General features: G+C 42.2%; 1 protein-coding gene across 1 annotated transcript in view; it reads right to left on the bottom strand.

Annotated features, from left to right (window-relative positions):
• myo15ab (myosin XVAb) overlaps window positions 1–23483 on the bottom strand; it is a 53918-nt gene extending 30435 nt beyond the window's left edge. The window contains exons 1-34 of the mRNA XM_079693767.1: window positions 23368–23483; window positions 22470–22601; window positions 19785–22346; window positions 17420–19490; window positions 16614–16783; window positions 16363–16482; window positions 15921–16238; window positions 15454–15651; window positions 15079–15311; window positions 14155–14548; window positions 13741–13823; window positions 13461–13524; window positions 13238–13347; window positions 12544–12618; window positions 12243–12333; window positions 11911–12014; window positions 11313–11376; window positions 10887–11000; window positions 7713–7874; window positions 7444–7557; window positions 7279–7337; window positions 6861–6984; window positions 6661–6756; window positions 5883–6014; window positions 5127–5252; window positions 4680–4757; window positions 4279–4427; window positions 3583–3628; window positions 3347–3471; window positions 2177–2294; window positions 1910–2085; window positions 639–723; window positions 504–536; window positions 291–372 (exon numbers count right to left, since the gene is read on the bottom strand). Of these exons, the coding sequence (XP_079549893.1) occupies window positions 291–372; window positions 504–536; window positions 639–723; window positions 1910–2085; window positions 2177–2294; window positions 3347–3471; window positions 3583–3628; window positions 4279–4427; window positions 4680–4757; window positions 5127–5252; window positions 5883–6014; window positions 6661–6756; window positions 6861–6984; window positions 7279–7337; window positions 7444–7557; window positions 7713–7874; window positions 10887–11000; window positions 11313–11376; window positions 11911–12014; window positions 12243–12333; window positions 12544–12618; window positions 13238–13347; window positions 13461–13524; window positions 13741–13823; window positions 14155–14548; window positions 15079–15311; window positions 15454–15651; window positions 15921–16238; window positions 16363–16482; window positions 16614–16783; window positions 17420–19490; window positions 19785–22289 (8419 nt within the window). The 5' untranslated portion in view covers window positions 22290–22346; window positions 22470–22601; window positions 23368–23483. The remainder of the gene's footprint in view (window positions 1–290; window positions 373–503; window positions 537–638; window positions 724–1909; window positions 2086–2176; window positions 2295–3346; window positions 3472–3582; window positions 3629–4278; window positions 4428–4679; window positions 4758–5126; window positions 5253–5882; window positions 6015–6660; window positions 6757–6860; window positions 6985–7278; window positions 7338–7443; window positions 7558–7712; window positions 7875–10886; window positions 11001–11312; window positions 11377–11910; window positions 12015–12242; window positions 12334–12543; window positions 12619–13237; window positions 13348–13460; window positions 13525–13740; window positions 13824–14154; window positions 14549–15078; window positions 15312–15453; window positions 15652–15920; window positions 16239–16362; window positions 16483–16613; window positions 16784–17419; window positions 19491–19784; window positions 22347–22469; window positions 22602–23367) is intronic.
• Window positions 23484–23903: the final 420 nt, after the last annotated feature.

Here is a 23903-nt window from a genome sequence, read left to right as displayed (position 1 = left end):
ATTTTGTGTGATATCAATGATAAATGGTATACTGTTGTAGAGAAATGGTTTTCTGTTTCGATGGCTGTGCTGTTGGTTTGATGAAAGGAATTTTGATTCTAAATAGTGGGTTTAGCGATTGAGAAAAACTGTAACACGGACTGACTGCAAATCTGTGTGTGTGCATCTCTGTGTGTGTGTGTGTGTGTGTGTGTGTGTGTGTGTGTGTGTGTGTGTGTGTGTGTGTGTGTGTGTGTGTGTGTGTGTGTGTGTGTGTGTGTGTGTGTGCGTGTCTATGTGTGTGCGCGTACCTGAGGCCGCCTGTAGCAGAAGTGCCAGCTCAGCAGGAATGGGCAGCGTTGTGACATTCACCACTTCTCTGTTGATGCGATCCTACACACATCGCAAACACACACATACACACACACTTATATGACACACTGATGCTGCAGCTTCATCTTTTCTCAAAGTGTGTCTCTCCCTCCTCTCAGACACTTTTCACTTTATTTCACACCCTCACTCACCTCCTCTGCTTTCCTTGCAGGCTCCAGCACTGTCTGACAGAAAGACAACAGTATCACACTTCACACATTTGTTCATTCTGTAAATTCATTTTTCCGACGCACATACTGTAAATGCCACAGACACAGTGTGCATACCCTCATGTAACGCTGGCGGTTGACAATGAGCAGCACGATAGAGCGGAGCCTGATGAGGTACTTTCTCCTCAGAGCAAGCTTTTTCCTGTTCAGGAAAAGCAATAACAATAGGAGATGGATTACTCATAAAGATACAGATAGGGAGTAGTACAACAAATCTAAATAAACACATTAAAGGAGTTGGCACTTTTTCATTTAAAAGCCATTATTAGAAAATGACATAAACCACTGCACAGTTCATTTAGCAAGGTTTGTCTTAATTACATTTATAGAGTTAGTTACAGCTTCTGGGAAAAATGTATAATCCCCCTGTATTCATCAAAGTGTGATAAATGATCTGTGAAGTATAATTACTGACTCAAAAGGTTTGACCTTGTGTTTATTGCCATTGTAGTGTCCTCATTAAGCCAGTAAGTGCATTTTAAACGTTCAAATAAAAAATAAATTTGCACAACGCTCCAGGTTTTGTCAGTTTGTCCGTCAGTGAGAAATCTATTATATTTAATGGATGAGCGAGACTTCGATCCTCGGACCCTGTCTCCTCACATGAAGAGAGACAGGGTTGCCTGTAATGAACTTTGACATACTCGGCTCGCTGAAAACGATCACTATATTTCACTGCTGCCGATAAAAGAAAGCTGAAGCTCAGAAGAGCCAACCTCCAGGAAGAGACGGATGATACGAGGGGTTTTCAACCAGAGGAATGGCACCAAGGATGATTGCAAAATAAATGAATGTCAATTACTTTTTTTTTTTTGTTGTATTTATTGGCATGGCGTCTAGAATCACAGCCTCTTGGTTGTATGTCCCAGCAGACCAGTTGCAGTTTACACCCATGGCTGTCCAACAGTGTCATAACATCATCATGATTTAATTAAATTTGACATTTGTGTGAAACGGTCATCATTTAGCACCTTGATGCTTATCTAATGGCCAGATATAATGTTTTGTGACGTTGACTTTTGTCCATCAAATTGTAAATCAGTAAATCCTAAGATTTTTTTTTGTGCCAAATTTCAAGGAATTTAGGCGTTCTCGAGATTCACAAGGTTTGGACAGATGTGAGGTAGCAGTGACCTTGATTTATTAACTTTGCGATTGGCACTTCTGCCTCAGCTGTCGCCAGCACAGAGGCTTTAAAAATAATTGGCGTAAAGTGCGTAATTGTCATCAGATTAAAACAATTGTCTCTTCTAGCTGAGCAGTTTGCCACTGTGTGCAGCTTGTTTGATGTTGTGAAGCAGCATCCCTATAGTTCAGCTGAACATTACCTGGCCAGGTATCCTTTGCAGCGAGCTCCAAACAGAAACATGCAGCGCCGTAACTTGGCAAAGTTCTTTCGGACAAAGCATGCGCGGGTGTATCTCTGTAGCGTCATCGCAGCGATGTTCAGCACACGGTCCCGCTTCCCCTCCAACAGCTGATACAGCTCCTCTTTTAGGAAGATCTAACAAGCACACACACATCTTCTTACCAAAGCAATTATTTGTTACGTCTGATTATCTTGACTTTATTTAGTACATGAGTAATTGGCTCACCTTACTGACTCCCAGCTGATACGTGCCGTTTTTGACCGGGCCGAGCTTGTGGAGCATGATGACACAGTTTTCTCCGTCTGCAGGTGGAGTGTCCTTCAGGCAAAGCAGCGCTTTATACCTGAGCAGACCCACACACACATATAAAATGACATTATTAATTGTTTATGTAAACCAAGAGCAGTGAAATATAAAGCTGCTGCTTGTTTGTTAAAGGGATTGTTAGATTGAAGTTGGGCTTTTTGAGGTAATTATGGTAAGACAGTGTATTATCTACAGTAGATGGTGGTCAACATGCCCCCAGCTTGAAATAACAGACAGGAGCACGGGCACAGAAGCTAAGCAAACTACTACTGTGGACCGAGGCAGCAACAAAGCATATTTTAGTCAACTAAAAGTCTGTTTAAAGGCTGTGAATCTCAGGGGCCTAGTGTGAGGCTGATTAGGATTATAAGTGTTCTGAGGGTTGGTTTGTAAGTATTTGTTTGTATTTAGTAGTTTTGGTGTAAATCTAATTGACTGTAAGTGTAGGAAAGTGTTTATCTGTGATACTGTATGTCAGACTTCTTTGGCAGCCACTGGTCAGAGGTGCTGTGAGATCAATGCTTTCAGCTGCTTTCACACTGCAGGCACTGACGTGTGCCAGATGGCTATTTCAGTATGAGGAAATTGGTGTGTGAATTGTGCACTCACTAGAAAAAAAGCCTATAATTAAAGTAATTTTGACATTTTAAAAGTTCTTGAGAGTTAAAAGGGACAGTAATAATTTGTTTGAGAAAATAATCTGCCTGTGGCAGAGGTAGGGGACCGACACTGACATGAATACTTATCGCCTCCCATAGACACAGCACCGTGCATTAACATCTTAACATCTATCTGTATGCATTACAGAAACATATTTAGGACTATATCGCTGTACTTTTCATGTTATTTTATACTTTGTACTGTGAACATTGCACATTCCTTGACAATTTGGGATATTTCTGCATAAATAGGCTATTAAAAATGACAAAGTTCTTTCATTTGAATTTACATACTGTATATTGTAGACATTTGTAATTATAGTTTTTTTTTTGTTTAGATGTTGAGATGAGTCTTTACAACATGTGGTTAAATTGAAGTGTACATTCAATCCTAAAATACATTTAAGGTGAAGATTAGTAAGTAACGTACCTTGTGAGAAAGCTGTGAAAGTGCAGTCTGATTGGATAACCCTCCTTCCTGATCTGGATGGTCTCCATGATGCCAGAGTAATGAAGCTGAGTGTTGACCAGCTGCATGTCGAACACGGCTGGCTCCTACAAATTTCATTAGCAAACACATCATTTGCATGAGCTGTTACAATTCAATCCAAAAAACCTAAACAAAATACTGCAAACCTGCACACACCATCCAACATGCAAATATACCTTACGATGGTTTGATTTGATGCATCGCACAAAATAAGGGTTACACCTGCCACAGATAGATGAGATTGAAGCATACAGTATAAACAGTTTCAGACGTAATGCACTCCAGGGCCTTGTTTTCTTAATCTATAAAACAAAGGACTAAACTCAGATTGAGCAAAGAAAATGCATTTTCCCAATATGAATGGCTTCTACAAACACTGACCCACTTATATTTAAAATGTAAACACAACACATTTAAGTGAAACATTGGTAAGATATTGTTGAATGAGGTCCATTGTTCAGTTTTCATTGTCTTTTAAGGCACAAGACAATAACAATAATAAGTAACTTCCCATTTTATGCTCTCTACATCTTGCAGTACCTCTCAGTAAATGTATTAGAGTTACATGTTAACCTTATCAGGAGCTAAACATGCATTCATTCATGTTGGAAGGAATGATGGCACTCATGCTTGAATGCATTTAGCAGTTTCACTTTGGGCATTTAAAGAGTTGTAAAAAAGCAGCTAAAACACCAATCAGTGGAAAATAGAATGCAATTGGAATACAACTGTACCATTTTCAAATGATGTTATAAAGGTGTGCCAGAGGTTACTTCATTGTAATGTTAAGCGTTTTGAGCATCTGGAAAAGCGCTCCAATAAAAAAAATGTAATGAATTATTGTCCCTAAAGGTAAAATGTTTAACTCAAACCTCTCCATCTTCTCCAGCAGCTCCTGCAGGCTGCTCTGAAACTTCGCGCTGACCGTGTTGGCCTGAAAACGCCGAGCCGTGCTGCTGCGCCGCTGTGACCGCTGCTGAGACCCAAACTCTGAGTGCTTTAAGAAGAGACTGGATACCATCTGTACACAACAACAATATTTACTTCATGCGTTGTTGGATATTTAAAAAGAAAGTGAAACTCAAAATATGCATCACATTGTATGAGCTTGAAGTATAATGGTAGCACTACAACACATGTTGATTAGTATTCATTTTGATATTTAAAATGTGATTGAAGATCACTTGAGCAATACAAAATGGGTATTACTGTAAATGTTGGAGAAAACTAAGAGAGTAAGGCAAAGGAAATAAAGTGTATTTGAACGTCTCACTCTGTTCTTGCTCTGAATGAAGAGGTCGAAAACCTCCTGGCGGACTGTGTCAAAGTTCTTATCCAAGAATTTGTGCACCTGTACCACAAATAATTAGAAAACTATTATCAAAATCAAACCAGCAATTTAACAGTGCTTAAACACAAGTGTAAAATCCCTGAGCACCGTGTGCAAAAGAGGCTGAGGAGTTGTTATACATTGAAGAAGACATTTTAATTTGTTAACAAATAATATGTGAAGATACCACAAGAGCACCTTTCCCTTAGAATAGTAGGCTCTAAGAAAGCAGAAATCTGGCAACTAGCCAAATTTGAAAGCAATGTGGTTGTCTAGTTGTATCCCAGTTGCTAATGCTAGAGGGCACTTCAATTGTTACAAAAAAAACAGAGGAAAAAGGAAAATGACAAGGAAGAGAAGAAGAACTAAATAAAGTCAAATGAAATGTACCTGGTAAGAGACTTTCCCAGCGTAGTGTTTCAAGGTGAACTCTGGCAGTGGCATCTTTGGCCTGGCATATAGCGGGTCGTTTCCATGGTGATAGTGGCACTTCTGAAGGAAGGTGTGGTCTGTTGCCTAGCGATGATTGGAGACGGTTAATGGCTGGTGAGCAATGGAAACTAAATCTATCTCTACAGCACAAACACATGTTGCCTGTGTGTGTGTGCAGCAGATTGCCTCCATCAGTAACACCGTGTTCATATTTCACTCCGAGACACTTTATAATACGTTTATCTCAAGATGAGCGTCTTACATTAGGAGCCCCGGGAATATTGATAACGGCAGGTAGGCAATTAAGTGAACGTGTGGGATTGTTTTGTATTGATCCGAGAAGACTGCAGTAGACTTTAGTGCCCTGGTTTATGAGAAATCCAATATGTGAGATCTTTAACTACATTCATTTCAAAATTGTGCTATGAAATATTTTAATCATGTTATGTCAGCTGTTACTTTTTTCTTTGCAATACACATAAATAATCTAAGATTTTGTATCTAGTCTACATTTAACAACATTAGTTCTAGTGGATATGATCCTTGCACGCTTGGAGAACAAGTTTTAAAGGAGCAATGAATAATGAATGCCCTTTGTTTAAACTAGGAACTGTTTGTATTGGTATAGCCTATATCAGCTCTGTTTATTATACCTTTCAGTGATTTACAATTACTTTGTAGATTAAGAGTCTGATTCAACAAGTGTAGATGTACCTGAGGGAACCCACACTGGTCGTCCAGTATGCGCAGTATCCCATGAGGCTTTGCAGCGATAAGGTCGAGACAGGCCTGGTTGTGGTTGAAGGGCTGCTGCTGCCACGGGATCTGCTCCCGCATGTACTCCTCCTATACACACAGCACAAGAGTTAATCAGGTCGGCGTTTATAAATCTCTTCTTGGTTGTTTTCAGTTTTCACTTTAGCTCAAGTATTGCTGTGTCCACTATAGTTTGTGAAATTAAATGACCTTGTGGGTTTAAAAGAGCTTTTCTAAAATGAGTCATGTTGCAATCAAGGCTAAAATATATCTTAATTGCTGTACTCTACATTAACCATTTATCTTGATTAAAATGATGGATTTTCTTTGGGTAACCTAATCATACAAAACTGGATAATATGAAAAACAAGTACTTTTACTTTGAAGTAAATGTAGCTGATTATACTTCTGTATATTATTCTGAAATGGGCCATTGTGTAGAATGAATACTTTTTGTACTTTAAACATATTTTGATGCTAATACTTTTTTACCTTTACATTTTGAAATCAGGACTTTTTCTTGTAATGGAGTACTTTAAGACCATACTATTTATACTTTTACTTGAACACTGAAACCCACATGCTTTGTACCATTTCAACCCACTTTACCCATTCAGAAATCCAATTGACTTTGATGGGAGGAAGTCACAGAGAACTGTTTTTGATTTATTTCTGTGTTTTACGGCTCTTTCCTTGAGCACTCTACATAAAAATATTAACTTGTAGTTTCCCTGACCTGCTCCTCCTGGAAGATGACCTTGTTAAAGAAGAACTGCAAGGTTTCATTGGCGTAGTTGATGCACAGCTGCTCAAAACTGTTCACCTGTAGCTCCTGGAGAGTAAAGAGAGGAGACAATGGGGAGTGAAGTTAACACAGGGCAGCTCAGACGCATCAGCGCTGTAACATCAATCAGCCAGATCTCTCTTTAGCTTGACCTCAAATCCATAAATGTCCAATATGGAGATGGAGAGCGCTTCGTTGCGAGGGTAGACCCGTCCGTTGATGCGCTCTGTCAGCCAACTAAACAACAGCGAGTACAGGATCTTGGCAACAGCATCTCTATGAAAAACACACAATAAGGTTTCTATGGAAACAGGATACCCGGTTCCTATGGAAACAGAGGACATCTGAAAAATCTCTCCCCCAGCCATGAAATCCTTTCTCCTCACATAACTCTACCAAAGATGGGAGGAGAACAAAATCAAAGACACTTCACTCCCTCTCAGTAGTCTCCTGATATAATTTTAAACGAGGAAACTATAAAGCCTGAAACAAAACTGATAGGCTTTTATTCCATGAAGAAGAAGTCGAATAGTATTGAATTCAACAGATACTATATTCAGACCCACTCACCTGGCATCCACAGCACTCTCCACTGTGAGAGGAGTGAAGATCTTCTCCCTTACTGTATCCTGGGGGAGCAAAACCATCTGTTAACATCTCTTCAATTGTTCATCTCTTTAAAAACAGCTTTCTCTGTGGTATGTCAGAGACGGTGTGATTGTGTGTTCTGCTCACTGTCAGTTTGAAGGTGACAGACTTCTGCAGGCCTTCAGGTGAGACCTGCAGCAGCTCAGCCACCACCCTGATCTCCTGCGCACTCACCATCGACGCCACCTCCTGACCCTCAGCCTGCAGGGACACACCCACAAGCGCCAGTCATTATTACTATCATCTATCAACATCATCATTATCATTCAACCGTGAAACTAAATGCATTGATGGGTCCGATTTGTGTGTGTGTCTATATGTGTGTGTGTGTGTGTGTGTGTGTGTGTGTGTGTGACCTGGTGTGGCTGGAAGTAGACGTTCCCCAGATGAAGGACAGAGGACAGCAGTCTGTAGATGCCGTTCAGCTCCTCTGGGGTGAAACACAGGATGTCCATGGCACTCAGCAGACGTCTGAAGTCCTCCCCATCATCTTTCCCCTCTATGGTACAATCCCCTCCCTGAACTCATGCACACGCACACGCACACGCACACACACACACACACACACACAGTTATCAACAACAAAATATTCACCCTCAGCCTGTTTAATCAAAGCTCCTAATTAAGGACCAACTAATCAACTGATGAAAGTTTTTTCTGACCTGAGGGGTCAAATTTCTTACCTTGCTGCAGTCGGCCGTGAATCCTTTTTTAAATTATCATTATAATTACCATATAACAGTTCTCTTAAAGTAACAATCATACCAATAGAGTATGTCATTTGATACTTCTTATCTCCTTACTTATTATTGCTTATTCGCAGTGTAGGGTTGTAACGCGTTACAAAAGTAACGGAGTTACAGTAATGTATTACTTTTTGCTATAACAAAGTAATGTAACGCATTAAGAAGAAGAAGAAGAAGAAGAAGAAGAAGAAGAAGAAGAAGAAGAAGATACACTTTATTAATCCCTTACAGGGACATTTCTTTCCCCACTCTGTTGTGTTTACACACATTACACACACAGGGGAGGATATACATGCACAAAAACAGAGGATATACATGCTCACACACAACCACATGCAGATAGGAGAGGTGGCAGAGCAGAGAGGCTGCCAGGTACCCGGCGCCAAGGGAGCAGTTCCGAGGTTAGGTGCCTTCCTCAAGGGCACCTCGGCAGTGGCCTTGGAGGCGAACTGCCACCTCTCCAGCTACCAGCTCACTCCATCTTTTTTGGTCCGATCGGGACGTGAACCGGCGACCCTTCGGTTCCAAGACCAAGTCGCTACAGACTGAGGCACTGCCGCTAATGACATTTGGGTAATATACTACCCGTTACAATTCTAAGTAACGCAGTTACAACACATTTTAACCCGGAATTAAATGCTGTTTTGTTTTTTAAGAATTCACTAACATTGCGAGACATTCCGACACCAGAGAAAATTGTGCGGGTAGATTAGTAAGCCTGGTGTTTACCCTTCAGGCTCATCAAGTTCCCTCCGCTTCGCATCGGGTTCCCTGATCAGCCTGTCGGGTGTTCTTTTCCCCATAATGACCGCCTCGCACACGGCCATATAGGCCTACTAAACTTTATCTGACGTTCAGCGCTCCGTCTTTTAACCTCTTTTCCTTTCTGTTTCTTGATCCTCCTTAGCAACCTTCATTATAGTCATTGACAGTGGTCTGTACTACTGTATTAGCAACGTGTCACATGTTAAGAATTTACAATCATAATCGAGTATTCAACTAATATAATAATAATAATGTATTACACGGCTATAATAAGCAATAAGCATTTAAAATACCTAGCCATTCTTTTGCGGTTATTTTGGTAAAGTAACTCAAAAGTAATATAAAAGTAGTGTAACTCATTACATTTCAGAGACAGTAATATTGTAATGTAACTTATTATTTAAAAAAGACAGTAATAAGTAATATGTAATGTATTACATTTTGGAAGTAACTTGCCCAACACTGCTTGTTCGATACCCATGTGAATAACGCATAAAAGGCTCATAAAATGCCACCACTACTCTCCAACAACATTTTATTTTTACACAAATTCCTTTTGAAATATTTTAAATTATTATTGTTTATTTCGTATCTGCTGCTTTAATGGGCTGCGAGCAAGACCATACTGAAAGCCATTATTTTCTAGTTCTGTCTACAAAAGGGATAAAATGCAGGAAGTGTTTGGAAAGTTGTGATATTGTTACACAGCCCTAGAAGTGTTGTAAAGGGTTACTTCAGGGTGTGGCATTATTCAACCGCAGAAGGCAATGAAACATTACTTTTCTCCCTAGTGTTATTTAAAAAATAAGCCCTAGTAACCAGTAACAATTAAGATGCAATTAGTCAAGGATCTTTAATCAGCTTTGGCGTGAGCTATGTGTTGCTTTGTGTTTCATCACATCATGAAGTGGTACTGAGAAACGTAAAAGAGCAAACCAGCTCAATGGTGGCAACCTTTATATATACAGTCTGTGGTGACAACCAAGTGTGCCATGATGACAGGGATAAACACAGAAATAGTCAGTCTCTTTAAAGGAGAAACAAATGATAAGCACTGTGTAGAGCTATCTAAAGGTCATCACTCCAACGAACTTACTAACACTAAACGTAAAGTAAAGCTGAGACTTATGGGGATGTCACAATAACTACATTTGGGGTACTGTATTTTGTAAAATGCCAATGTGTTCGACAAAAAAATGAAAAAAGAATCAGGTGTTAGCCCAAGTTGTTACAATTCACCCTGCGGGAAAATAACTGTCTCCTCAATATCATTGCAATCCATCCAATAGTTGTAGAGACCCTTCAATACAAAGGAAATTGCTTCCCTCACTGTGTGCTTAAGAGAGAGTCAAGGGAACACCTAGATTAATATGTTTCCTCTTTGTTGCATATGAATGTCGGTACAAAACGTGATGGTTATCCATTTAATAGGTTTTAAGATCTGTATGAACCGACCAATAGACCAATAAACATTGCTTTCCTTAGAGCCATGCACAACATAAACTACACCTGTTTTTTTCTCACAATTTTTCCTTATTTCCTTACAGTTCAAATTATGTTTAGTTTAAGCTTCTTAGGCTTTGGACAGTTATTCAAATTAAACAATCTAACATTGCTCTCTGCTTTAACTACTGCCTGTAGACAAGACATTGCTTTGTTTTAGGGGTCATAGCCACTGCTGAAAAGCAATACAGAAATGCAACATTCAAGCCTTGCTAGTGATTACACAGGGTTTTAAGTAATTCATCCAATTTTGACAGAAATGATCAAACAACAGTTATCTCTCAATATACCTCTTATACAAAAAAATCCACACTGAAAACATCCCTCATTCTGTATTTGGGTACCGCAATGTGTTTTATGTTTGTGCCATTGATCAATTAGTATAATAAATGCGAAATGTTCTGAAATGTGATAGCTCATTTGTTAATGTGACTGTCAAATTGATTATAGTGACCACTCCTTGTGCTGTGTTTGTGTGTGTGTGGAGTGGAGTGTACTTTGTATTTCTCCAAGCACCTGATTTAGATAGTAGTAAGTCTCAGCTTCCTGCAGATACAGTGAGCTCTTCTCATGAGGAGGAAGACCTGCCAACATCTCATAGAAGATGTGATAGTTCCTCTCCGATTTGGCCTGTGGATGAACCAACACACACACGGCAATACCACATTTAAAAATCAACAATGTGCACACATATTCACAAACAGTAAGGATATGTGGTGGTAGCTTTTACTGGAGAAGATATAATGGTTTGGAAAAGACAAATGGACAGATGACTGATGAACAGACTGGCCTGTGTACAGTAACAATAGAGTTCTACATGCTTGACACTTCTCATGCTGTCTTCCTCTACAATCTCCTCTTTCCCACAATGACTCAATGGTAAGAAGACTCTGCCTAACCTGCTAAGTGTGTGTATGTTTGAGTCCATGTGTGTGTTTTCACCTGAAAGACAATGCGGGACTTCTCCAACAGGTACTGAGACGTTATGGCACCGCTGATTACACCCCTTGTAAATGACATAAAGAAATGCAGGTTCACAGATGCACACACGCACGCACGTCGCACGCACACACACACAGTTAGTCTTGGTTAAAGTTACATTAATAAATCTATTGCAATAAAGGATCTGATTCTTATGATCTAATGAGAGAAGTTGTTTCCAGATCAGAAGGATGTTTTACTTTCCAGACTCTGAAAACTCAAAACTGTTTCTTATGCTTCTTCTTCTTCTTCTTGATATGATAATATAAAAGGCTTTTGTACATTCACACAAAGATGAGTCTTGCAAGCTCCAAAAAAATCTGCAGAATACCACAAAAACAACTGAAAAAACATCTATCAGGGCACCCTCCAGCTACATCTGAGAAAAACACACCCGGCCCTTGTTATGCACACACACATATTCCTTATCCAAAAATGTCCTATTATTTCAAGCAGAGAGCAAAAGAGAGCTTTGCCTTGTTGTAGGACAATGTACAGTACATAGTCACATTCACTATTCATGTTCTTTTGGGAGTGTAAACACATTGGTATTACTCACTCCTCCATGTAGATCTGTGTATATTTGCCAAAGCGTGAAGAGTTGTCATTGCGCACTGTTTTGGCATTACCAAAAGACTCCAACAGGGGCGTGGCCTCCAGGATCTGACCAACCACGACAGGCAGAAATGTTACACTGGCTACTTTCAACAACGATGATATCATGAGAGCAAAACCAAACAACAAAAATACTTTACCTCTATCTGATGTCAAGAAGACATGAGAATAAAGGAGCAAATAAGAGTGTCAGCTTAAAGTGAAACAGTATGCACATTGTATGTTAGCATGCTCGTTGTATAATAGTACTTAATGTACTTTATATACTGTATCTACCTGTTGTGTAATGTTGCCTTTGTGATGTATGGCTGTCAAGTACCGCAGGATTAGTTTAGTAGCTTCCGTCTTTCCTGACCCACTTTCTCCGCTGTAATAACAAAAATTGTTAACCCATCTTTTACAGCACTTCTTTTTCTTCATTACTTAAAGAAGATGTTTCACATCGTAGACAAATAATTTAATAGAAAATTCCAAGAAAATGTGTTTCGTTTAAAAAAATAAGCACTCAAATGTCACACATCTTCAAGTTTTTTTTTATTGTATTCAAGTGTTGTAAATGATATTAAAGTTTTCATACCTTATCATAATACACTGGTCCTTTTTGGCATCCATCATGGTGGTATATGCGAGATTAGCAATGGCAAAAAGATGACTGCAACACAACAAAACATACTTTTTTAATGAAAAATCCATTTGTATGCTAATTGGTTTTGTGTGTGTGAGTGCGTGTGTGCGAGTGCGTGTGCGTGTGCACGCGCGTGTGTGTGCTCTGAAGTCGTAGTAGTGAAATCCATAACCGGACTCTCCCTTGGCAACCAACCAACAGCAGTGTAATATGAGCCGTTCACCAACACCTAGGAGAGCTGGCAATTGCACCTCTATTTCCCACCCCACTATATCTCAGAGCAAAGCGCATCTAGGCAGATGTAGCATAAACAGCACAAACTCACACAGGGACATGCATGCACAAGTTTTTATAATTTAGAGAGTTTGTTGGTGAGTTCTGATTAAAACTAAAAAGTGTTAAGAGAATATACACCTCGACCAAGCCTGCACAGTCATCTAAATTGTTAATTTTAAGTTTAAAGATATTTCAGAAATGTTTGATTTGCGTTTTTAGTTTAAGAAGTGGCCTAACTTTCCACCAGATTTTAAAGAAATGTCACCAACAGATAGAAGGAGAGGCCTAACTTAAAACGTAACACCCTTCCTGGAGTTACAAGTCCTGGAACTAATTGTCAAGGTCCAACACACACACTCCCATGTCTTACGGAGGATTGTCACTCTGGCAGCGGCCCTCATACTGAAGCACCATGTCTGTGCCGTAAATGTTGAGCAACTTGTAGGGATTCACTGACACAAGGATGCTGCCTATGTAGGTCTGTATGGATAAAAAAGGGGGAAAGAAAGGAGAAGAAGGAGAGCGGATGAGTGGATATCTTTGACATTTGATGATATTAGTTATCTTATTTGCATATTAGAAATTAAACATACATATACAAGCTCCTGGTCGTAGCGCTTCTTGAGGTTCATTAAAACGGTGGTCTCATTCAGCTCACTGAAATTAAACACAGATGATATTAAACACACATGTACAGAGCACATATTGCACACTGCAGCAGGATTCCCACACCCACTTTGATATCCAATATTAATTACTTTTCAATGATATTCAAGATATCAAAATCAGCCATTGGGGAGAGAGTTGGCAGCATGTCGGGAGATAATTGAGGAATAATTTCTTTCAAACTGCTAACTTATGCAGAATGCTTACGGCAGCTGTGTCATGTCTTCCATCCCCTCTGCCCAGCGTTTCACCCTGTGGCCTGTTGTGGGCATGCTTAGGATAGAGTAGATCTGGACACACACACACACACACACACACACACACACACACACACACACACACACACACACACACAGTTAAGGTTTTTAAGTTGGTCCACCAACACTGACATGCAATATTGTCAAAGCGATATCGTTATCAGTTGATACAGAGCTGACTATTTTTTGTCTTTTTTAATGATTTTGTGGATTTTCCAGCTTCTATGTTGTACTTTTCACAGTTGCAATTCCGTGAACAATGTCTAGATAGAGAGAAAGTCCTTTCCAATTATTTTCAATAAAATATAATTTGAAAAAGAATCACAAAATATGATTTAACCCACAAATACATAAATGTAGCTACCTTGTCATACCAGCTTTGACCAGGTACTCTATTTCTATCAGGAGTCCAGTCTTGTTCATGAGGCTGCCCGTCCACAAATCGAGGTGTTGGTGAATATGCTTCTAACAAACCGTCTTCTCTGTACATGGACCACTTTGACAGATTCTGGACCGTACCATGTGGTAACACCCTCTCAGCTGCCCAAACATCTTCCCCGCCTTCCCCTCCTCCTCGTGCATCCCTGGCCCAGTGTCCTGAGCGTGGCCCGTAGGGAGGAACCACGGCATAGCGATTATCCTCACCCTGCAGGCCTGTTGGCACCCTGTATGAGGCATAGCGAAGCTGCTGGTTTTGGATAGCTTCAGACAGGCGGGGGTTGTGAAACTGACGTGTGAGAACAGAGCGATCCGACAATCTGTGGAAACAATTAGGGGTTTATTTCAATTAAGAACAGGTTACACAGGGTTGTACAACATTGACATTTAAAATGTGACAATTAAATATTTTGTGTCGATTTTTTGTTATTGTGATATAATTGGAAATTCACATGGCCTTTCTATACGGTAGGGCATTTCTGCCGCAGGTACTTTCCCAAGAACCTTTATAGAAATATACAATTCAAATGGATCAATCAAGAATTAAATTAACTTCCTGTGCAATAGTTCAAGGTGTAAGAAAATGTCCCTGCTCTGGGGTATTAGTTTGTGTTAACTTTGACACTTTCTGGGTTGGCTTTGATTGGCTGAATGTCACTGATTGTTTAAAGAGAAACTCTTCAGGAACTTGTTTACCACTTCCGTAAAGCTTCATTGATAACACAAGGACGGTTGAAAACGTAGTATTAATATTCATATGAGGAGGGTTAACTACTGTTTGAAACAGTTTTCGACTGATCCTGTGGTTCTCTTGCAATCACAATTTACAATGTATAGTGTAGTTCCCTACCTGAAATTGCCACCACGGAGTTCATCATTACGGAGCGCAGAGACAAGGTTGGGAGGGGTGGATTTTGGTGCTCCTGACAGTACAGAGTCCTCTGTTAGATGATAGAGACCTGTAGACCGAAGTGCCCGGTTTTGCATCAGAGCGGATGAAAGGTTGGGCTTCTGGCCGGGGATAACCAGGGTACCATCAGGGAGTCGGTATGATGCACTACGAAGGTTCTGATTCGTAAGAGCCTGCAGGGAAGTCACCAAGTTGTTATTCAAGGTTATATTTTAATTTGCTAAATGTTTAGGTTTAGGGTTAAGACAGGGAAAGGGTCAGTGAAAACAAGAGCCAATAAAACAAACAGGTGCTAATACAAAGTTAAGTACACACTTTAGACAGATCAGGGCCAACTGGCTTCCGTGGGTCAATGATGATGGTTCCATCAGGCAGTGTGTACGACAGACCCTGAAGATAGGGATTCTGCAGAGCAGCTCTCAGGTTGGGGCTCTTTGGTTTTCTAGGGTCCACTATAATCGTTCCATCTGGGAGGGTGTACGAAGCTCCTTTCAAGGCTGCGTTATTGAGGGCCTAAGAATTAAAACAGCTGGTTTTAGTAAAAGTAGGTCTGGGAGGTTGACAAGTGCAATTGAATTGACCAGCACTAGAATTAAAGCGGCAACTTTTGGAATATACGTATTTCATCAACAGTCATATCTATTAGAAAAACAAAATCTACATACCTTTTGGGTAACCTTTTAAGTACCATATACTTGTGATGTGAAAAGTAATAAGTTGTATATACAAAAGAAATAGGGAAAAACAAATAGAAAATTAACAATAAAGGCTTGATAGCTAACCTTAGCCAAATTTGGTGAAATGGGTATATTCGGGTCCTGAACTCCTTTTGGTAGAGTGAAGGAGGCGTCCCGCAGGGAAGAGTTTTGAAGGGCACTTGAGAGGTTTGGAGAGAGAGGTTTCCGTGGATCAATGATGATAGTACCATCGGGCAGGGTGTAAGATGCACTTTTCAGATAAGGGTTTCGAAGTGCAGCTGTAAGGTTCGGTGACTTCTGTTTCTTGGGGTCAATCACAATAGTACCATCAGGGAGAGAATAGGAGGCTTCACGCAGAGCTGCGTTGCTAAGGGCCTTTGCCAAGTTTGGGGAAATAGGTTGCTGAAAAAGCAGAGACAACCGAGCAAGAAGAATATCCATCAGCTTGAAGTAATACATGGTAAACAACAGTAGGGAGACAGAAGAAACGAATACCACAATAAGAAGTTAATGTGTCATGGGTTACTTGCTGTCTCGGGTCTATAAGGGTGCCATCAGGGAGAGTATATGAAGCAGACATCACATCTCGGTTCTGAAGAGCTTTTGAAAGGTTAGGTGACTTGGGCCTCTGGGGCATGCGGGGGTCCTGTGTGGGTGCGGGATGGGGTGAAATATAGGAGAGTGCAAGCGTTGTTATAAAAAAACGTTGAACTGCATGTAGACAGACATATATATATCAGTTTATACAGGTATTTAGGCATGTTCCTTAGTACCTACCCTGATAACTGATCCATCAGGCAAGGTGTACGATGCTCCACGTAGTTGTTGGTTTTGCAAGGCATTACCAAGCATTGGAGAGGAAGGGGAAGATGGATATGGTGACACCAAAGATCCGTCTGGTAAACGGTACGAGGCCTGCATCAATTGTGAGTTTCGCAGGGCACTTCCTAACATTGGTGAAGAAGGTGGTGGGGATCCATATGGGGACCGGCTGATAACTGATCCATCAGGCAAGGTGTACGATGCTTCACGGAGTTGTTGGTTTTGCAAGGCATTACCAAGCATTGGAGAGGAAGGGGAAGATGGATATGGTGACACCAAAGATCCGTCTGGTAAACGGTACGAGGCCTGCATCAATTGTGAGTTTCGCAGGGCACTTCCTAACATTGGTGAAGAAGGTGGTGGGGGTCCATATGGGGACCGGCTGATAACTGATCCATCAGGCAAGGTGTACGATGCTTCACGGAGTTGTTGGTTTTGCAAGGCATTACCAAGCATTGGAGAGGAAGGGGAAGATGGATATGGTGACACCAAAGATCCGTCTGGTAAACGGTACGAGGCCTGCATCAATTGTGAGTTTCGCAGGGCACTTCCTAACATTGGTGAAGAAGGTGGTGGGGGTCCATATGGGGACCGGCTGATAACTGATCCATCAGGCAAGGTGTACGATGCTTCACGGAGTTGTTGGTTTTGCAAGGCATTACCAAGCATTGGAGAGGAAGGGGAAGATGGATGTGGTGACACCAAAGATCCGTCTGGCAAACGGTACGAGGCCTGCATCAATTGTGAGTTTCGCAGGGCACTTCCTAGCATTGGTGAAGAAGGTGGTGGGGGTCCATATTGGGACCGGCTGAGTTGCAGAGGTGTCCTATAAGATGCTTGGCGGAGGTTTGGGTTCTGTTGAAGAGCATTATGGAGCTGAGGCCCAGCCGGTGCATAAGGGTTACGGTGTTGCATCAGAGGGGATTTTAAAGATGAGACATTCTGCATATTAGACCGGTTCTGTAGGGCATCATGAAGAAGTGGTGATGGGCCAGGCTCTGAAATATAATCATATGGAGTCACGACAGTTGGTCCATATGGTGAATGGAGCTGTGGAGTCTGATAAGAAGCCACACCTCTTAGGGCCTGGCCATGTCTCATAGCTCCAGAGAGCATTGGAGATGAAGGCACAGATTGGGCATATGGGGACTGAGGCCTTTGAAGAGGAGACCTATAAGAGGCTTCTCTCACTGCCTGGTTTTGCAAAGCTCCAGACAGCATTGGGGAAGAAGGGGGCAAAGGCTGTTCATAAGTAGACATTGGCATTTGTAAAGGAGAAGCATAAGATGCATTCTGTAAAGCTTGATTCCTCAGAGCCCGAGACAGCATCGGAGATTGAGGGGCCATTGGCTGCTCATAAGGTGACATTGGTCTCTGCAGTGAGGGAACATAGGATGCATCCCGAATTACCTGGTTTCGCATTGCACCTGAAAGCGAAGGGGATGAAGGAGCATAAGGTTCTGCATATTCAGTAACCATCTCACCCATGTCTGCCATTTGGGCTGGCCCTGGGCCAAAGGGGGAAGCGAAAGATGCCTGTCGAATAGACTGATTCTGCAAAGCACCCGATAACATAGGAGAAGTGGGGACTGCAAAATGATGTGACTGCTCAGTGTAAGGATCTGCATAGGGGTCTCTAACATATGTTTCTTGTGCGTAAGAGGGATGATGGGGGGATTGTGAGGGCAGAAGGGGGGAGGACTGACGAGAAAGTCTAGGAGACAAGCGCTGGGATGTACGTTGTGGCATGTGTTTAAGGGAGGGCTGTGGAGAGGCTGGATGCATCCTTCTTATAGGCTGCTGAGCCCTGAGAGGACGTCCTCGAGCCACAGGGCGGGCAGGAAATCGACCAGATTCTCGCCTCCCCAAGGGAGCACGGTGGACCATGTGAGGAGAGTGAAAAGGGGAAGAGAGGTGGGAGTCCACTGTAAGAACAGATGATCTATTGCTTCGTATCGAGGAGGGGCGGAATGGACGCACATTCTGGGTGGGTGGGGGTACAGGGCGCCCTCGGAGACCCATGGGCGAGGGCCTGATGGTGCCTAAGGGAACATTTCCCCGCATCCTAGGCCGGGTCATTGGTGTGGGGTCCCTGAGCACCCGTGTTGAGCGACGGGAGAGGGTAGGAGATGATTGGGCCTGCCCTGCAGGAGACAAACTGCGACGAGATAGGGAGGGAGAAGGAGATGGTCTTCTACTGAGTTGTGGAGAGTGAGGGGCAGATGCATGACCAGAAGGAGGGAGAGGGGAGGGTGGACCTCGCAACATTCTCCCTCCATGCGGGCTGCGGGCTGCCGTGGGTGAGGCTGGTGGACTTCGCCTCCTCATTGAAGCACGGGGGGAGGAAGGTGGAGAACGCTGTCTCATTGACGCTCTTGGGGAGGGTGGAGGACTTCTGCGGATCATGGAGATACGGGGTGAGTGAGGGGGTGAGGGTCCTCGAGCCAGAGGAGATGGTGATCTCTGAGGTTGCATTCTAGGACGGGAAAGGGGGGAGGCCATAGGGGAGGAAGGACGTGAGATTTGTCTCGACATTACAGAGGGGGTTCTTTGGGTATTTATGAACCCACTCCTCATGGATGGTTGTGGGGAGGGGCTGCGTCTCTGTGGAAGCATAGGAGAAGGTGCTGGGGAAGCCATGGCAGAGGGATGGCGCTGCATCTGGGGGGATGGCATGATGACAGAGTGGCGGGAGGGAGTCGGAGAGGGCGGTTGCAGGCGCCGTACAGAATGGGGAGACAAACCTGCTTGTTTAATAATCATGGCAGTTGGAGTAGGGATCACGGAACCATAACCCTGTTGTGACATCATCATCGGGTCAGTCATCATCTGCTGACGAAAAAAAAAAAAAGAGTACAATCATTTGAGAATGAAGGAAGATGGGAAGAAATAGATTTGGTTTAAAATGTGTTGCAGTGTTGAATATAGTTGTAAGATTCTAGTGAAATCTATGGTAGTAAAATGTCATTACACCTGTCCACATTATGGAAAATACGTTCTATAAATATATATATTGGTAAATGTTTACTATGGTATACATTTGTGAGGCAAAGATTTTTTAGTTTTTTGTATCTTTTAGGTTGTTTTGAGAGGTGTTCCTTCTTGACACAACTGAGCTAGAATTACCTGTGGTGAAATCATTTGCTGGGGCATCATCTGTTCATGTTGTAACATCATTTGCTGCTGTAGTGACCTCATTTGCTGGGGCATCATCTGTTCACGTTGTAGCATCATCTGCTGCTGTGGTGACATACTTTGCTGGGGTATCATCTGTTCTTGTTGTAAGGTCATCTGCTGCTGTGGTGACATCATTTGCGGTGGCGCCATCTGTTCTTCTTGTAACATCATCTGTTGCTGTTGTAACATCATTTGCTGTTGTGGTGACATCATTTGCTGTGGCATCATCTGTTCTTGTTGTAACATCATTTGCTGTTGTTGGGACATCATTTGCTGGGGCATCATCTGTTCTTCTTGTAACATCATCTGTTGCCGTGGTGACATCATCTGTTGCTGTGGTGACATCTGCTGGGGCATCATCATTTGTTCATGAGGAAACATCATCATTTGTTGCTGTGGTGACATTTCCATTTGTTGCTGTATTGACATTTCACTGTATTGACCTTGTGAAAGAGGGATCTGGTCTTCATACTGGATATCTGACATGTCTTCAAATTCTGGATCAGGAGGCAAAGTAGGTGGAGGGTGCAGAGGCACATCTAGACGCTCTTTCCCAAAAAGGCGCACTTGAGGTCTGGGAACTCTAAATGTCAGCTCCCCTCCCTGAACTCCACCAGTTTCATCCCCAAACTGATCAAACTGGTCTGCATACTGGTCCCCATACATGCCTTGCACCTGATATATTCCTTGCCCTTCATACCCAAAGACCTGCTGGCCTCCTGGTGGGACTCCAAAGGCTTGCTGGGAGCTGTAGTCTTGGGAGGGCACGCCAACATCACTATAACTAAGTTGATAGTCTGGTGGTAATCCTCCTTGCATTCCCATAGTTCCTGCATAAGGGTCCATAAAATAACCTGTTTGTCCATTGTCATAGTAACCCTGTTGTCCCTCACCATAGTATACTACTATACCATTTTCATCATAATACCCCTGAGCCTCAGGGTCGATGTATCCATCTACCTCTCCAACATAAACATTGTCTTCCCCCATCAGAGCATAGTAGTCTAGACCCTCGTCACCATACATTGCCATTGCCTGTTGTTGCTGGTTGTTATAATAGCCCTGGGCCGAGGGATAATGGTTATAGTATTCCCCAGTGCCATCATCGTAAATATCATCTTCAAAAAACTCTGCGTTTGCATCATAGAATCCTTCTTCCTCATAGTAACCCAGGTCTTGGTGGTTTGCTACTCCTGCTCCATTGTCATAGTAACCAAACTGACCCTGGTCTCCATATGCCGCCTCATCTCCATAACCAGCATAACCTTCATCATAGCTTCCATACTTCTGGCGGACTGAATGGTCCTGGTCGTATCCATAAGCATCCTCCTCATACTCATAACCACCATTGTGGTTACCATGAAGACGACCTCTGGAGCTAGTTTGTCGGGTATGTGTTCTACGTCCCCCCCGGCCATGTTGTCCGGCATCGTCTCGTATTTTAGTGGACAGGAAGCGTTTGGTCAACCAGTTAGTTGCTGCTGCAACCTTACCAAGCAACGCGCTGCCGTTTTTAAAGTCGTCAGATGGCCCGTCACCTTTATTTTTTCTAAATAAGTTTTTGAAGAAGCCCTTCTTATCATTTTCTTTCCCTCCTCCCAGACGCAGCAGCATATAGGTAGGCTTGTTCCCATCGTTTTCCATCGTTTTTTTCTCCTTCTCCTTTTTCCTATTTTTGCTGGCATTAAACCTCATCATGAATCGAGAGGTGTTCTTCAGCATGGACTTGCGGCGTTTCTTCTTAGCCATGCGGTTCTTTCTCTTACCCAACCCAAGGAACAAACGTGATGTGCTTTTCAGCTTCTTCCTGCTGTTCCTGCGTCTATTAATGCCGGAAAACTTCATGAACATCTTTGACATGTTTTTTAGACCTTTCTTTGGGAGTTCCTTAATCGGAATCGGCGGGGTTTCCTCTTTCTTTTTGCCTTTCTTCTTTTTGGCATCGGCATCAGATTTCCCTCCTTTATGGTGGTCTTTAGATTTCTTTTTCGATTTGCCATAGTTCTCTTCGTCGTATTCATCCTCCTCTTCTTCATCCTCCTCATAATCCTCTTCTGAGTCCCCATGTCTGGACTTCCCCCCTTTCTTTCCCTTAGCCCCCTTGCCTCCTCGCCCCTTTCCTCTCCTGTCATCTTCTGAGTCTTCCTCTTCCTCATCTTCACTGAACTCTGAATCCTCCTCACTCAGGAGCTCCTCCTCTTCCTCCTCGGACTCCACTTTCTTACCTTTCCCTTTTCCTTTCTTTCCATCATCTTTCCCCTTGGCTGGCTCTTCCTTTCCCTTCTTACCCCCTTTCTTATCATCTTTCCCAGCCTTCTTATCATCCTTTCCGCCTTTCTTATCATCCTTGCTGGGTTTCTTTTCATCTTTTCCTCCCTTCTTGTCTTCCTTCGTTTTCTTTTCCTCCTCTTTCTTTTCCTTCTTTGCGTCCTTCTTTGAATCCTTCTTGGGCATTTTCAAAAGTGGCTATGAGCATACCATGCCCTCTCCTCTGGTTGCAATGCTGTAAACCTTTAAACAAACAAACACACACATATTACATGTATACTGTATGCAAAGCAATGCGGTATTTTAAGTTGGAAATGAAATAAATATGATGTGATATATAAACAAACATATAATCATGAGTCTGACCTTCAAACTTTCCCTTGGTTTAGATATGTCTAGTTGACTTTGTGCCAGCACTATATGCAGGTTCTGTTTGAGGACAGGTCCACCTGGCCGAAGCAGTTCTACACTGCCCAAATCTGGTCCCCATGAAGGCTCCTGTCCAGACATAAGTAAATGTCAACAATATGTATCCCACACACAGACACAGTGATATTAACTAAAACTTTAGCATAGACTCAATGAAAACCAGTAGTTAAGGGTGCATTTCTAAATCCAATCTTACACTTTACACAAAAATGACCGGGCTGTACTTTGAAAAAATAGATTGTTTTACTTGGTTTAAAAATGTAGACCCGAAAATGAGTAATTGTTGAGTGTTGAATTATTCAATTAAATGTGCTCAATACTTTGCGTTTTGCTAGGATCTTTCCTGCCATTTAAGATGTTCATCACATATTCTATGCGCTTGGTGTGTTGAATAACTAAACAGTATTTCAACAGTGCTCTGAATTTACGAATGGGCCATGGTGTGCAAGAAACTGCTCTGATGCTCGGAGTGACTATTTACGCAAGCACCCTAAATAAAGGCTCAGTTATTGGCACTTTTCTATGCTTTAAGGTCAAAAGGGTTTAATAAGTCAGAACACTGAACACCTTCTATAAATCTAATTCTGTTTATGTAAGCATATCATTAACTGTATTATAAAGCTTAGCCTCACGTGTCTTCAAAATACTACATTTACTTTGTTGATTTTACTAGGTTCCACACAGTATGATCCCTGCAGCAATATACACATATTAAAACCACACAAGCTACACCATCTTTATGATCAAGTGTCTCTCTTGAAGTTGTAGTAAAAGACAAACTCTTGTGGCAATGTTGCAACTCTCATTCACCAGGACAGCTTTCCATCATAGTCACCTCCTCATTCAATGACAAACATAACAGTTGAGCAAGTTTGGTGGTTGGCAGAATCTCTGCAGTCTTCAAAGTTGTAACATCCTTGCAGAAGGACTCTTCTTTAGCCGGTTAAAAAAAAAAAGGATACAAAAAAACCTCCTGGTCAAAGTCTTTAGGTCACACTCAGCTATTTCTTTTGACCTACTCCGTTCTCTGCTGCTCACTACAACACATTCCCTCACTCAACACAGTACTCTGTTCACACTGCCCTCCTCAGAGTGTGTGACAGCTAGTGTGTGTGTTGGAGTAAGTTTGTGTGTGTGTGTGTGTGTGTGTGTGTGTGTGTGTGTGTGTGTGTGTGTGTGTGTGTGTGTGTGTGTGTGTGTGTGTGTGTGTGTGTGTGTGTGTGTGTGTGTGTGTGTGTGTGTGTGTGTGTGTGTGTGTGAGAGGGAAAGAAAGAAGGGCAGATGGGTTTCCTGTTTGTGTGTATGTATGTGCGTTTTCATGTGCCTATATGTGTATGTGTTTGAGTGCAATTGAGGAGATCCTTGTGACGG

Source organism: Notothenia rossii (assembly GCF_949606895.1).
Source record: "Notothenia rossii genome assembly, chromosome: 1".
NCBI lineage: Eukaryota > Metazoa > Chordata > Actinopteri > Perciformes > Nototheniidae > Notothenia > Notothenia rossii.
This window is presented reverse-complemented; position numbering and strand designations above follow the sequence as displayed.